This window comes from Penaeus vannamei, chromosome 13 (genome assembly GCF_042767895.1).
Source record: "Penaeus vannamei isolate JL-2024 chromosome 13, ASM4276789v1, whole genome shotgun sequence".
In the NCBI taxonomy this organism is placed as follows: domain Eukaryota; kingdom Metazoa; phylum Arthropoda; class Malacostraca; order Decapoda; family Penaeidae; genus Penaeus; species Penaeus vannamei.
Genome location: NC_091561.1, coordinates 30987072 through 30999902, shown reverse-complemented (window position 1 = coordinate 30999902; position 12831 = coordinate 30987072). Strand labels below are relative to the sequence as shown.

Genomic DNA, 12831 nt, shown 5'->3' with positions numbered 1-12831 from the left:
GGTGCGCGTGCGAGAGAAAGAGAGAGAGAGAGAGAGTATGTGTGTGTGTGTGAATGTACATGTATGTGTAAGTGTATGTGTGTACATGCATTGTGTGTGTGTGTGTGTGTGTGTGTGTGTGTGTGTGTGTGTGTGTGTGTGTGTGTGTGTGTGTGTGTGTGTGTGTGTGTGTGTGTGTGCGTGCGTGTATATATGTGTATGCGTGTGTACATATGTGTATGCGCGTGTGTGTGTCTGTGAGAACCAGGTTACCAAGGCACTCCTGTCCGTCTGGTGATGCGCTGTTTTGGATTCGCCATCTCTTGCTTACGGGAGAAAACATTGCGCTCTTAATAAGGGTTTGTTTGGTATAGAGCTTGTGTGCTGGGGGTGGTGGGGGGGGGGGGTTGTGGCTTTGCGTTTTTATTTTTTATTTATTTATTTGTTTATTTGTTTATTTTAAATAATAAATGTATTTTGTCGTGTGTACGAGCTATACCTTTTTTTTTTGTTCTCTTCCTCCTTCTACTTCCTTCCTCCTTCCTCTGCCTCATTCACCCCCTCTATTCCATCCTCTTTCTCCCTCCCCTCCTCTTCCTCCTCCCCATTCCTTCCTTCCTCTCCCTCATCCTCCCCCTACCCCCTACCCCTCCCATTCTCCTCTTCCTCCTCCTTTCTCTTCACCCTTCTCCTCCTCATTTCCCCCTCCCCTAAGTCATCTTGGTGTGGAGGGGGAGGGGGAGGGGGTAGGAAGGGGATGCATATGTAGTGGAAGAAATGTAGGTTGGTGTCCATTTTGGTCGCGCTTCGGAGTAGGTTCTGTTGAAGCGCAAATGTTGTTTGTTATACGTTACCCGTGGGAGTAGGAAGCGGTTGTTGTTTTATTGTTTTTTTTATTATTGTTATTATTTTATTGATATTGATATTATTTCCCGATTGTGAAGATGCGCGGGTGTAGGATCATGAACATACCATTTTGAACAGGGATGGAGTTAGTTTAGTGTTGAATATACACACTCACTCTTACACGCGCACACACACACAAACACGCACGCACACACACACACACACACACACACGCACCCACACACACACACGCACCCACACACACACACACACACACACACACACACACACACACACACACACACACACACACACACACACACACACACACACACACACACACACACACATTCATTTACACACACACACACATTCACTTACACACACACACACATTCACACACGTACACTCATTCAATTACTCCCTCACACTCACACACGCTCGCATATACTCTTATCTATCTATCCATACAATATTTTCCCCGTAGCCTATTTCACATTCCCTACTGTAATCTCTATCAGCTGTATGCCGATAGCACTGATTAAAGGCCGATAGCAGAATGGACCAGCCTTCTTATCAGTCTTCCTGTATTAGTTTATACACCTTCGTGATTAAGATAAAGACTGAGATTTGATATTATCGTCATTGAAGTTTATTATCATCGTCATTGAAGTTTATTATAATCGTCATTGAGATTTGTCATAATCGTCATTGAGATTTGTCATTATGACAAATCTCAATGACGATTATCTTCATTGAGATTTGTCATAATCGTCATTGAGATTTGTCATAATTGTCATTGAAATTTCTTATTACCGTCATTAAAGTTTATTATCATCGTCACTGAAATTTGTTATTACCATTTTTGAGATTTCTTATAATCGTCATTGCTGTTCTTCGTTGTTGTTGCATTTGGGCAATTTTGCATTCGGTCTCCAGGGTCAGTAGTTTGTAGTTTGAAGTCAATAGTAAGTAGTTAGTTAAATCAGTAGTAAGTAGTTAGTTAAATCAGTAGTAAGTAGTTAGTTAAATCAGTAGTAAGTAGTTAGTTATGTCAATAGTTAGTAGTTAGTTAAATCAGTAGTAAGTAGTTAGTTATGTTAGTAGTTAGTCATGTCAGTAGTTGGTCGTTATCTTATTCTCCATTAATAAATCTTCATTAATAAGCCGTGCGTAGGTGGGCCTTGAAATCCGACCCCGTTATCGTGCCGTCGAACCCCGTTAGTCTGACTGAGGATGTTTACAGTCATTACTCGAGACAAGACGAGTTTCCGGTGATACTAGGCTGGGGCTCCTCGGCTGAGACAGGCCCAGAAAATGCCAAGGGGGAGGGGGTAGATAGACGGACGGACGGATAGACAGATAGATAAAGAGAGAGAGAGGGAGGGAGAAGAATGAATGAATGAATGAATGTCTCCATCCTTCTCTACACGGCCTTCGATATCTCGTAATTTCCCCCATTTTTCTTTCCTTTCTTTCTCTCCTCTTCTTCCTCCTCTTCTTTCTTCTCTTTTTACCCCCCCTCCTCCTTCTTTTTACCCCTCCTCCTCCTTCTTCTCCTCCCCTCTTCTTCTTTCTCCTCCTCCCTCCCTCCTCTTCTTTCTCCTCCCCCTCCCTCTTCTTTCTCCTCCCCCTCCCCTTCTTTCTCCTCCTCCTTCTCCCTTCTTCTCCTCCTCCTCCTTCTTTCTTCTCCCCTCCTCTTCTTTCTCCTCCCCCTCCTCTTCTTTCTTCTCCTCCTCCTCTTCTTTCTCCTCCCCCTCCTCTTCTTTCTCCTCCTCCTCCTCCTCCTTCTTCGAACCCTTCTTCGTTACCTTCGCCTGGATGATGACGTCATTATGTCCTCGGAAACAGCCCAGTATACGTCAGCTGATTGGTCTTATTATGTTTTCTCTCCTCCTTGCTTCTCCCCCGTTTCTTGGTTATACTCTTTCGTCTTTCGTTTCTCGGTTTCTCTTCGTCGTTTTATTTTATTTTCCGCTTTCGTTCTGTCGGTTTATTCGTCTTTTTGTCTGTCTTTCTATCTCGTTCTCACTTTCTTCTGATTTTTCTCTTTCTCTCTTTCCCCTTCCTTCTCTTCCCTTCCTCCCGTTCTCTCCTTTTATCTTCCAGCCTTCTCTCTCCCTCTCCTCCCTTCCTCCCCCACCCCTCTTATCCTGCCCCACCCCATCTTTAACTCTTCTCTTTTATCTCCTAACTTTTGTCTTTCCCTCTCCCCTCTTCCTCCTCCCCTCTCCCCTCCTCCTCCCCCATCTCCCTCCTTCCCCCTCTCCTCATCCCCTCTTCCCCCTTTTTCCCTTTTATCACTCCCCCATCCCTCTTCCTCTCTCTCTGTGGTCTATCCCCTCATTTTCCCTATTACTGCATCTTTTTTCCGTGTCTCCTCATCCGCTTCTATTGGATTCTGCGATGGCTCTATCGAGGAACCCTTCCCTCCCATCGACTTTTTCTCCCCTTTCCCATTCATCTCCTTATCCCTCCTTCTCCCCTCCAATTTCTTCTTTACTCCCTCCCCTCCCCCCCTCTCTATCTTTCCTTACTTCCTCCTTTTTTTTTTCTTCCTTGTGTCTATTCTTCCTGACTTGTCCACCATCGCTTTTCATTCTCTCCTCCTCTTCTTCCAACTTTTTTTCCCCCTTTCTTCTCCCCACTTCCTCCCTCCTTATTCCCCCCTTTCCTCGTCCTCCTTTCCCTTTCCTTCTTTCTTTTCTTTCTTCTCTTTCTCTTCCTCGTTTTTTCCTTCTCCGTCCTTCTTTCTCCCCTCCTCTCCCCTCCCCTTTCTCCTCCTCCTCCTCCTCCTCCTCCTCCTCCTCTCCCTCTTCCCCCCCTCCCTCCCTCCTCCTTTCTCTCTTCCCCCCTTCCCTCTTCCCTCATCCTTTACCGCCTTTTATTCCCTCTATACGCTCTTCCCTTTTTGTGAATATATCGATTTGCCTCTTTGTTCTTTTTTTTCCTATCTGCCTCTTCTGCTGTTTCAAATCCCTCTCGTTGTCATGTAGAGCTTTGTACCTCCCCTCCCCTCTCCCCCCCTCCCATCCTCGCCTTTTCTCCTCCCCTCCACTCCTCTCTTCTTCTCTCCCCTCTCATCCTCGCCTTTCTTCACATACTTTCCTCCCCTCCTCTCCTCCTCCCCCCACCACTACCTCCATTCCCCTCCTCTCCCAACGCCTCCCTTCCCCTGTCCTCCTCTTTCTCCCGCCTTTCCCCTTCCTTCCCTCCTCCTTTTCCTCCTTCCCTCCTCCTTTTCCCTCCCTCCCTTCCCCTTCCACTCCTCTCCTCTTTCCCCTCCTCCGCTTCCTCCTTCCCTCCCCTTCCACTCCCCTCCCCATCCATTCCCCTCTCCCCTGTGTCTCTCATACATTGTTGGCTTTCCCATCAAGACCAGCTCCTGTCTTTTACTTATTCTCACTAAAGCTTCTCTCTCTCTCTCTCTCTCTCTCTCTCTCTCTCTCTCTCTGCTCTCTCTCTCTCTCTCTCTCTCTCTCTCTCTCTCTCTCTCTCTCTCTCTCTCTCCCTCCCTCCCTCTCCCTCCCTCTCCTCCCTCCCTCCCTCTCCCTCCCCCACCTCTCTTTCTTTCTCCCTTTCTCCCTCCCTCCCTCCCTCCCTTTCCCTCTCCCACTCCCACCTTCCTCTGGTACTTCCATCTTGGATTTCAAACTCGAGGTGTGAAATGCTCTTGTTTATTGTTACAGTTGTCTTGTTTTCTGTTCCACTCTTTTCTTGTTTATTCACATTTCTTGGGTCTTTTTTTCCAGTCCGCCTGTCTGCCTGTCGGTCTGTCTGCTTTGTGTGTGTGCGTTTGGCTGTGATGGAAATGAATATTGAGTTGATAATGGCCTTAATGGTGTTTTGGCTTTCTACCTGCCTTCATGTCTTCATTTCGCTATAAATTCCACACCTTTTCAGTGAGATCTCACGTTTCCCTCACCGCCGCGAAAACATCAGTTTTTTTTTCTTTCTTTCCTTTCCCATTTATCTTCAGTTTATCGAGAACCTGTGTAGGCTTATATATTTCTTGAAAATAACAAGCTCTCGGATCGTGGGTGAAATGTTTAAAGGCGATATGTTAACCGAATGGAGGGGGAGAGAAAAGACGGAAAGAGGGAGGGAGAGAGAGAGGGGGGGAGGGAGGGAGAGAGAAAGAGGGAGGGGGAGAGAGAGAGAGAGATGAAGGGGGGGGTACATAAGACTATTTGCATATGTGTATGTAAGGTTCTTTCGTGTTTGGTGTACATTTTTCAGGCTATTGTGGGCTGAATAAGGCATTATTTACGAATGTGTGCTGCCTCGAATACTAATCCGCTATGACAGGTTCATACTATTGATGTTTTCTTCTCTCTTTTCGCCCCCCCCCCCTTTGCCTCTCTCCGTCTCTTCTCTCTTTCCTCTCTCCGTTTCTACTCTCTCTTTCCTCTCTCCGTTTCTACTCTCTCTTTCCTCTCTCCGTTTCTATTCTCTCTTTCCTCTCTCCGTTTCTATTCTCTCTTTCCTCTCTCCGTTTCTATTCTCTCTTTCCTCTCTCCGTTTCTATTCTCTCTTTCCTCTCTCGATTCTATTCTCACTTTCCTCTCCGATTCTATTCTCTCTTTCCTCTCCGATTCTATTCTCTCTTTCCTCTCTCCGATTCTATTCTCTCTTTCCCCTCTTCCTCCGTTTCTACTCTTTCTCTCTCTCCGTTTCTACTTTCTCTCTCTCTCTCTCTCTCTCTCTCTCTCTCTCTCTCTCTCTCTCTCTCTCTCTCTCTCTCTCTCTCTCTCTCTCTCGCTCTCTCTCTCTCTCGCTTCCTTCTCCCACTTTCATCATATTTATCATCCCTCCTCTCTCTCCTCCCTCACCCCACCCTCCTTTTCCCTCCGCTAATCCGAGGGGAAAACGAAAGGGAAGACACTGAGAGAGTGAAAAGGGGAAAGCGCAAACCCCCGAGAGAGTCGAGAGAGGACAGAGGACAGTGGAGAGAGGGGAGAAGAGGGAGGACAGAGGACAGGAGAGGAGAGAGGGAGAGGGGAGAGGAGGGAGGACAGAGGACAGGAGAGGAGAGAGGGAGAGGAGGGAGGACAGAGGACAGGAGAGGGGAGAGGAGGGAGGACAGAGGAGAGAGGGAGAGGGGAAAGGAGGGAGGAGAAAGGGGAAAAGGGAAACGAATCGAGGAGGGGAGCAGCAGATTGCAAACATTTCGCCAAGAGTGCAATGCGATTGGCGCTTCGGAATCTCTCCATTATGTTATTTTTACTTTATATATATATATATATTATATATATATTATATATATATTATATATATATTATATATATATTATATATATATTATATATATATACATATATATATATATATATATATATATATATATATATATGTGTGTGTGTGTGTGTGTGTGTGTGTGTGTGTGTGTGTGTGTGTGTTTTCGTGGATTCTGTATTTTGTTTCGTTTTATTAATATGATATTGATTTTTGTTATTTATTTTTTGTGGGTTATTGTGGGTTTGTTTGTATCCTTCAAGCAAATTGGGATTGGTCAATAGATCGAAGGGTTGAGAGTGTATGCAACATGTTGAATAAGATGGACGACCAAGTTTCATTCCGCGTGTGCAAGCGCTCTCTCTCTCTCTCTCTCTCTCTCTCTCTCTCTCTCTCTCTCTCTCTCTCTCTCTCTCTCTCTCTCTCTCTCCCTCCTCCCTCCCTCCCTCCCTCCCTCTCTCTCTCTCTCTCTCTCTCTCTCTCTCTCTCTCTCTCTCTCTCTCTCTCTCTCTCTCCCCCTTTCCCTCTCTCCCTCCCTCCCTCCCTCCCTCCCTCCCTCCCATCCTCCTCCCTCGTCTCTCTCCTTCCTCTCTCTTTTTTTCTTTCTCTTTTCCACTTTTCTTCTCCCTTACACACACACACACACATACACACACACGTACACACACACATAGTTAATAAATCAATCAATCAACGTCATCATCGCATGATTATCGCACCTGTAGCGCCATCCCGTCCTTGCCATCATATACTCTCTTTGGAAAATGTGAAAGTGTGGGCCCGGGATGGAACAGTTGCCACGCGCCCGATTGCTTTGTGTTGTCCGTAGGCCTATCTTTATCTCCGATATTGAGATGATTTAGACCTAGAGTTGCTTTCCTGGAGACCTCGCAACCCCCGAATAAGCGAATAGGTTGAATGAGTAATTTATAAGATTTTTAAAAAGATTTCGTTTTTAATTCAGCTTGTTACAATGGATATTCCTTGCTGTGACAAACTGTTTTATTTTGCTTCTAAATCTCCCCCTGTGTGCAAGGAATGGCACAAAGGGGGACGCGGATTCGAACGCAGGATTGCTAGACCAACACGGTAACCGCTGAAAGAGAGAGAGAAAGAGAGATAGTGAGTTGTTGAAATAAGTGTCTGTGAGAGAGTGAATACGTGTGTGTGTGTGTGTGTGTGTGTGTGAATGAATGTGTGTGTATGTGTGTATATATATATATATATATATATATATATATATATATATATATATATACATACATATATATATATATATATATATATATACATACATACATACATGCATACATACATACATACATACATACATACATACATACATACATACATACATACATACATACATACATACATACATACATACATATAATTTAAAGATAGAAGGAATGACCGAAAGTTTCATGTAAGTCTTTCATGGGAATCAAACTTTAAAATCTCCCGGGCATTAACTCATGCAGGCGGCCGTAAATAACCTGTATTGACGTCTTCCCTCAAATTTGCAGCTTATAAATTTCAGAAGTTGTCGAATAAGTCCACTCTCTTCTGCTATTACTTATTCTTAAGCTCTTCTAAGCTCTCGTCGGCATACTAGTACTCTTGCATGTGTACATTGTGTGTGCACATGCTTGCATTTCCGCACACGAACTCCTGTTGAAAGAATTGCATTAAGTTCGTTTGTCTGCAACGTCACGGTAGAAGGATGTCGGGGTCATGTTTTGTACTTCCTGGCGTTAGGATGCAAATTGTATGCGTCTTGTTCCACTGCTTGGAGTTAGATAATGCGCCAAGGGGAGGGGAGTGAGGGGTGAGGAGGGAGAGGGAGAGGAGGGAGAAGCCAGGGGGAGAGAGATAGGGAGGAGGAAGAGGGAGAAGGGAGGGGAGATAAGAGGTGTAAAAAAACACGCTGTACTCTTTTCCAGTGACTGTACTGACAGCAACTCTTTTCCTCTTCCTCAGCACCCCGAGTACTCCGAGGAGGAGCTCAACAAGCTGTACAGCCTGTTCTGCAGGTACGCCACGCCCAACACCAAGAAGGGCCACATCTCGCTGGACAGCTTCAAGAAGCTCCTCGAGGCCCTGCAGCTCACCCAGACGCACTTGGAGGCCAAGGAGACGTACGACAAGGCAGCCAAGGACGGCAAGCTCTCCCTCGACGAGTTCATGAAGCTTGTGAAGGACCTCGAGTCGAAAACCGGGAAGATCAACCTCGACGTAAGTATTAAAGGCGCCGTCGTGAAGGGCGGGCTTTAAAACCGGCGTGGGTTCGGGTCGAGATTAAAGGGCTTGGTTCGAACCGATAAAAAAGAGAGAGAAAAAAAAATAATAGTAATAATCTTTCGCAGCATATATTAGACGATCGTTGGTTGGTTGGTATCGATAGACATGAATATGTAACGAAGATTATTATGTGAAAGGATAACAACTTCTTGGCATCTGGTTCAGTGACACTAATAGCATGCTTTCCCCGCCCTCTCTGCAGCTGGTGATCAAGCTGGCGGCGCAGGAGGAGGTTGACGTGGACAACGTGGGCGTGGGCGGCGCCAAGAGGTTCTTCGAGGCCAAGGCGCGCATCCTCGAAGTAGGAGACGCTGCCTACCGGGCCTTCGAGGACAAGAAGAGAGAGGAGGAGGAGAGGAAGAGGAGACAGGAGGAGTTCAAGAAGAAGAGGGAGCAGTTCCAGCAGGCGGCGTAAGGATCAAGAGAAACGCGCGGGAGATAATGAGTGAAATCGCGAGCATGTCGGTCACACACACAGGCCACAAGACACACAAACCCGTACCGTGTAGAATATCAACATCTCTAACAAAAGCGAAACAGGAAGACATATTGTAAGGATTTAAACCCAGCTTCGAAGAGTCAGTTAAAGGATCTAAGTCAGTGATGTATTCAGTAGCGTTAGGAGCATCTGGAAGGAGATTCACTCGGAAACTTACCTCAGCTGAATGGTCCGATGTAACTTAGTAATGGCAGTAAATATACAGCTTTGACATATCCGCTCCTAGGGTTAGAGTATCTGTACATATCCTTCAAGAGAGATATGTAAAGAAAAAAAAATGGTTCATTTCTCGTAGGCCGAAGGAATGCGTGCTGTAGTTGAATGAGCTCAGAGCAGTTAGGCTTACATCCACTAGTACAATCTGCTCTAGCATAAGAGACAGAGGAACCCAAAATCAAAAACAGTTCTGGATCGCTCTGCATCGGATTCTTTCCTTGCTTTTATTTGCCCTTCATAACATACCAACAAGGGTGAATTCGCTGTCATTTCATTGTAACTAACTCATCTTAGTTGTAGTTCTCACCAGCACGACTGTTCCGCTGACACTAAATGAATACACTAGGATAGTTTAAAACTACATGATGTTAGGTTTAGAAACTTGATCATTTTGATATATTCCCCCCTTTTTATTATTATTTCTTCATCTCTCTCCCTCTCCCCCCATCTTACCTATCGTAACTAGTCTTCTTGTTATTTTTAAACATCTGCGCGTCATTATTCAGCCAATTCATCTTCCATTGTGTTTTACAAGATAAGCGAGTCGACAGACCAGCAACAAAAGCACATGTACATAAGAGATTGAACCATGTGTTTGGGGATGCACGTCTCTGTTAATTAACGCTCCTTGTAATGGTATTTTCCTTTGCCAAAAATTGTCTGGGGGTTAATGTTATGTTTTCAGTAAATATAATGTGCTTAATTTTCTTTTTCTTCAATGGGGTGTGATTTTTTTTATGAAGGAGTGATCCATTTCGAGGAAAAAATACAAGAGACTTGCATTTCTTGTGGTTCGTAATTTTTTCTTTGTCAATAATCATTATTAAACTTGATATAAAGTCAGTATTCAGTAGATGTGAGTGCAGTATTACTGTCTAATAATTCTGTATTTAACACTAGTTTATGTCTGGATATCCATAGAAGTACTTTGGAAAAGGAAAATATTTTGTCGTTTACTAAACACAGAAAAAAATATTATTTTATAGCTTTCCCTCAAATAAGAGAGAAAAGCATACCATATAAATTATTTATATCTCCATAAGGAAAATGAAAGTTATTATCATTTTATCGTTATTATGATTGTGATCACATGATACTTGGAAGGACCACAATTTAGCCTTTATTAAGATTGTAAGAGGAGTACTTGATCTAGATTTTTAATAAAATCAACCTTTTTTTTGGTGGAGTCTTATTAGTTTAATACATGTCAGCACTTGATTGTATTTGCGTGATTTGTGATAAAATGATTCCACGTAAGATGGTGTTTTGGTTTCATCCTTTGAATGAGAAAACGGGGAAAGAGGTAAAAAGTCGGAAAAAAATTCATCCCATGATAGTTTCAGTCTTTGAGACGAGAGAAAACGAACGAGTTTTTTTCTAAGAGACTGAGAAATAAAATAAATTGAGTGGTTTTATTTAAAAGGAGATGAGGAATCATGAAAAAAATCCTTTAAAACGAAAAGCTTAAAATAAAAATAAAAAAGAAGGTTATAGATATAAAAGTGTTATCGATGTAATAAGGAAAGTGGCTCAACTAATGTAAAATATTCCAAGATGTTTATAGTGTACAAGAATAAGATATTTGTTTTTGTATAAGAATGGTTGAAGGTTGTACAATACTGTTTCTTAATTCTTGGCAATATGATCACATGCAGTTCTTGTTAGAAATCAGTATTAAGTTCTTGTTTAAAAGTTCGATGACCTTTTGTCACAATACTTCTTATGTTGTGTTTGCAAGATACCTGTATGTTCCTCCTCCTCCTCGCTCCTTCCCCCTCCCCTCCACCTCTCTCCCTTCCCCCTCCCCTCCACCTCTCTCTCCCTTCCCCTCCTCCACCTCCTCTCTCCCTTCCCCTCCCCTCCACCTCTCCCTTCCCCTCCCCTCCACCTTCTCTCCTTCCCCCTCCCCTCCACCTCTCTCCCTTCCTCCCTCCCTCCACCTCTCACCCTTCTCCCTCCCCTCCTCCTCGCTCCTTCCCCCTCCCCTCCATCTCTCTCCCTTCCCCCTCCCCTCCACCTCTCACCCTTCTCCCTCCTCCACCCCTCTCCCTTCCCCCTCCCTCCACCTCTCTCCCTTCTCCCTCCTCCACCTCTCTCCCTTTCCCTCCCTCCCCTCCACCTCTCTCACCCTTCTCCCTCCTCCTCCTCGCTCCTCCCTCCCTCCAATTCCTCCCTTCCCCCTCCCTCCACCTCTCACCCTTCTCCCTCCCCCTCCACCTCTCTCTCCCTTCCCCCTCCCCTCCACCTCTCCTCCCTTCTCCCTCCCTCCACCTCTCATCCTTCTCCCTCCCTCCTCCTCGCTCCTTCCCCTCCCCTCCATCTCTCTCTCCCTTCTCCTCCCTCCACCTCTCTCCCTCCTCCTCCTCCTCCACCTCTCTCCCTTCTCTCTCCCTCCCTCCCCCCTCCACCTCTCTCTCCCTTCTCCCTCCCTCTCCACCTCTCTCTCCCTTCCCCTCCTCCACCTCTCCTTCCCACTCCCCTCCACCTCCCTTCCCCCTCCTCCTCCCAGCCCTCCTCTCTCCCTTCTCCCTCCCCTCCTCCACCTCTCTCTCCCTTCTCCCTCCCCCCTCCACCTCTCTCCCTTCCTCCCTCCCTCCACCTCCTCTCTCCCTTCTCCCTCCCCCTCCACCTCTCTCCCTTCCCTCCCCTCCACCTCTCCTCCCTTCCCCCTCCCTCCACCTCTCTCCCCCTTCCCCCTCCCTCCACCTCTCTCTCACCCTTCTCCCTCCCCTCCACCCTCTCTCCCCCTTCTCCCTCCCTCCACCTCTCTCTCCTCTCCTTCCTCCCTCCCTTCCACCTCTCCCTTCTCCCTCCCTCCACCTCTCACTCCCTTCTCCCTCCCTCCACCTCTCACCCTTCTCCGTCCCCTCCACCTCTCACCCTTTCTCCCTCCCCCTCCACCTCTCACCAATCCTTCCTCCCTCCCTCCACCTTTCTCACCTTTTCTCTCCCCCACCTCACCCCTTCTCTCACTCCCCACTCACCCCCTTCTTCTCTCACTCCCCCTCTCACCCTTCTCTCACTCCCCTCTCTCACCCCTCTCATCCCCACCCCTCACTCCCCCTCTCACCCCCACCCTTCACTCCCCTCTCACCCCCACCCTCACTCCCCCTCTCACCCCTCACACCTCACTCCCCCTCTCACCCCCACCCCTCACTCCCTCTTCCTCACCCCCACCCCTCACTCTCAATTAAACCTTCCTTCTCTCACCCCCACCTCTCACTCCCCTTTCGCTTCGACCTCTCCCTCTCACCCTACCTTTCATACCATCTCCTTACGCCTACCTCTCACCCCCCCCCCCCGTTTCAACAAGCTCTTTACTCTATAATTCTCTTAAAAAAAGGTCATCCAGGGCAGCCAACTTGACCTTTTGTGTCGATCGCCTGACATTTCGGGCAGTAAAAATGTCACTTTTTTCTCCACTTAGTCGCTGCCGTTTCTATAAATGGCTGAAGAGTGTAATCGTGCGTGAAGTCTTTAGCTCCGAATTCCCGAGTGGAATTTCGATCCAGGATTCAGGTAGATGCATTTTTTTTTTTTTTTTTTTGGCCCATGACTTGTCCCTCTTTCGTCCCCCCCCCCCCCCTCTCTCTCTCTCTCTCTCTCTCTCTCTCTCTCTCTCTCTCTCTCTCTCTCTCTCTCTCTCTCTCTGTCGCCCACTTTCCTTCTCCCGTTTTCTCCCCTTCTCCATTTCTATTTAACTCTTCCTTTTCTCCTTTTCTCTTGCCCTCTCTCTCCTTCTCATCCCCTTACCCT

The 12831-nt window shown here is 46.3% G+C and overlaps 1 protein-coding gene across 1 annotated transcript in view; it reads left to right on the top strand.

Moving 5' to 3' along the window:
• LOC113829247 (EF-hand domain-containing protein D2 homolog) overlaps positions 1-10332 on the top strand; it is a gene marked incomplete in the record, with an annotated part of 13112 nt that extends 2780 nt beyond the window's left edge. The window contains 2 exon segments of the mRNA XM_070129163.1: positions 8040-8294; positions 8563-10332. Of these exon segments, the coding sequence (XP_069985264.1) occupies positions 8040-8294; positions 8563-8775 (468 nt within the window).
• Positions 10333-12831: the final 2499 nt, after the last annotated feature.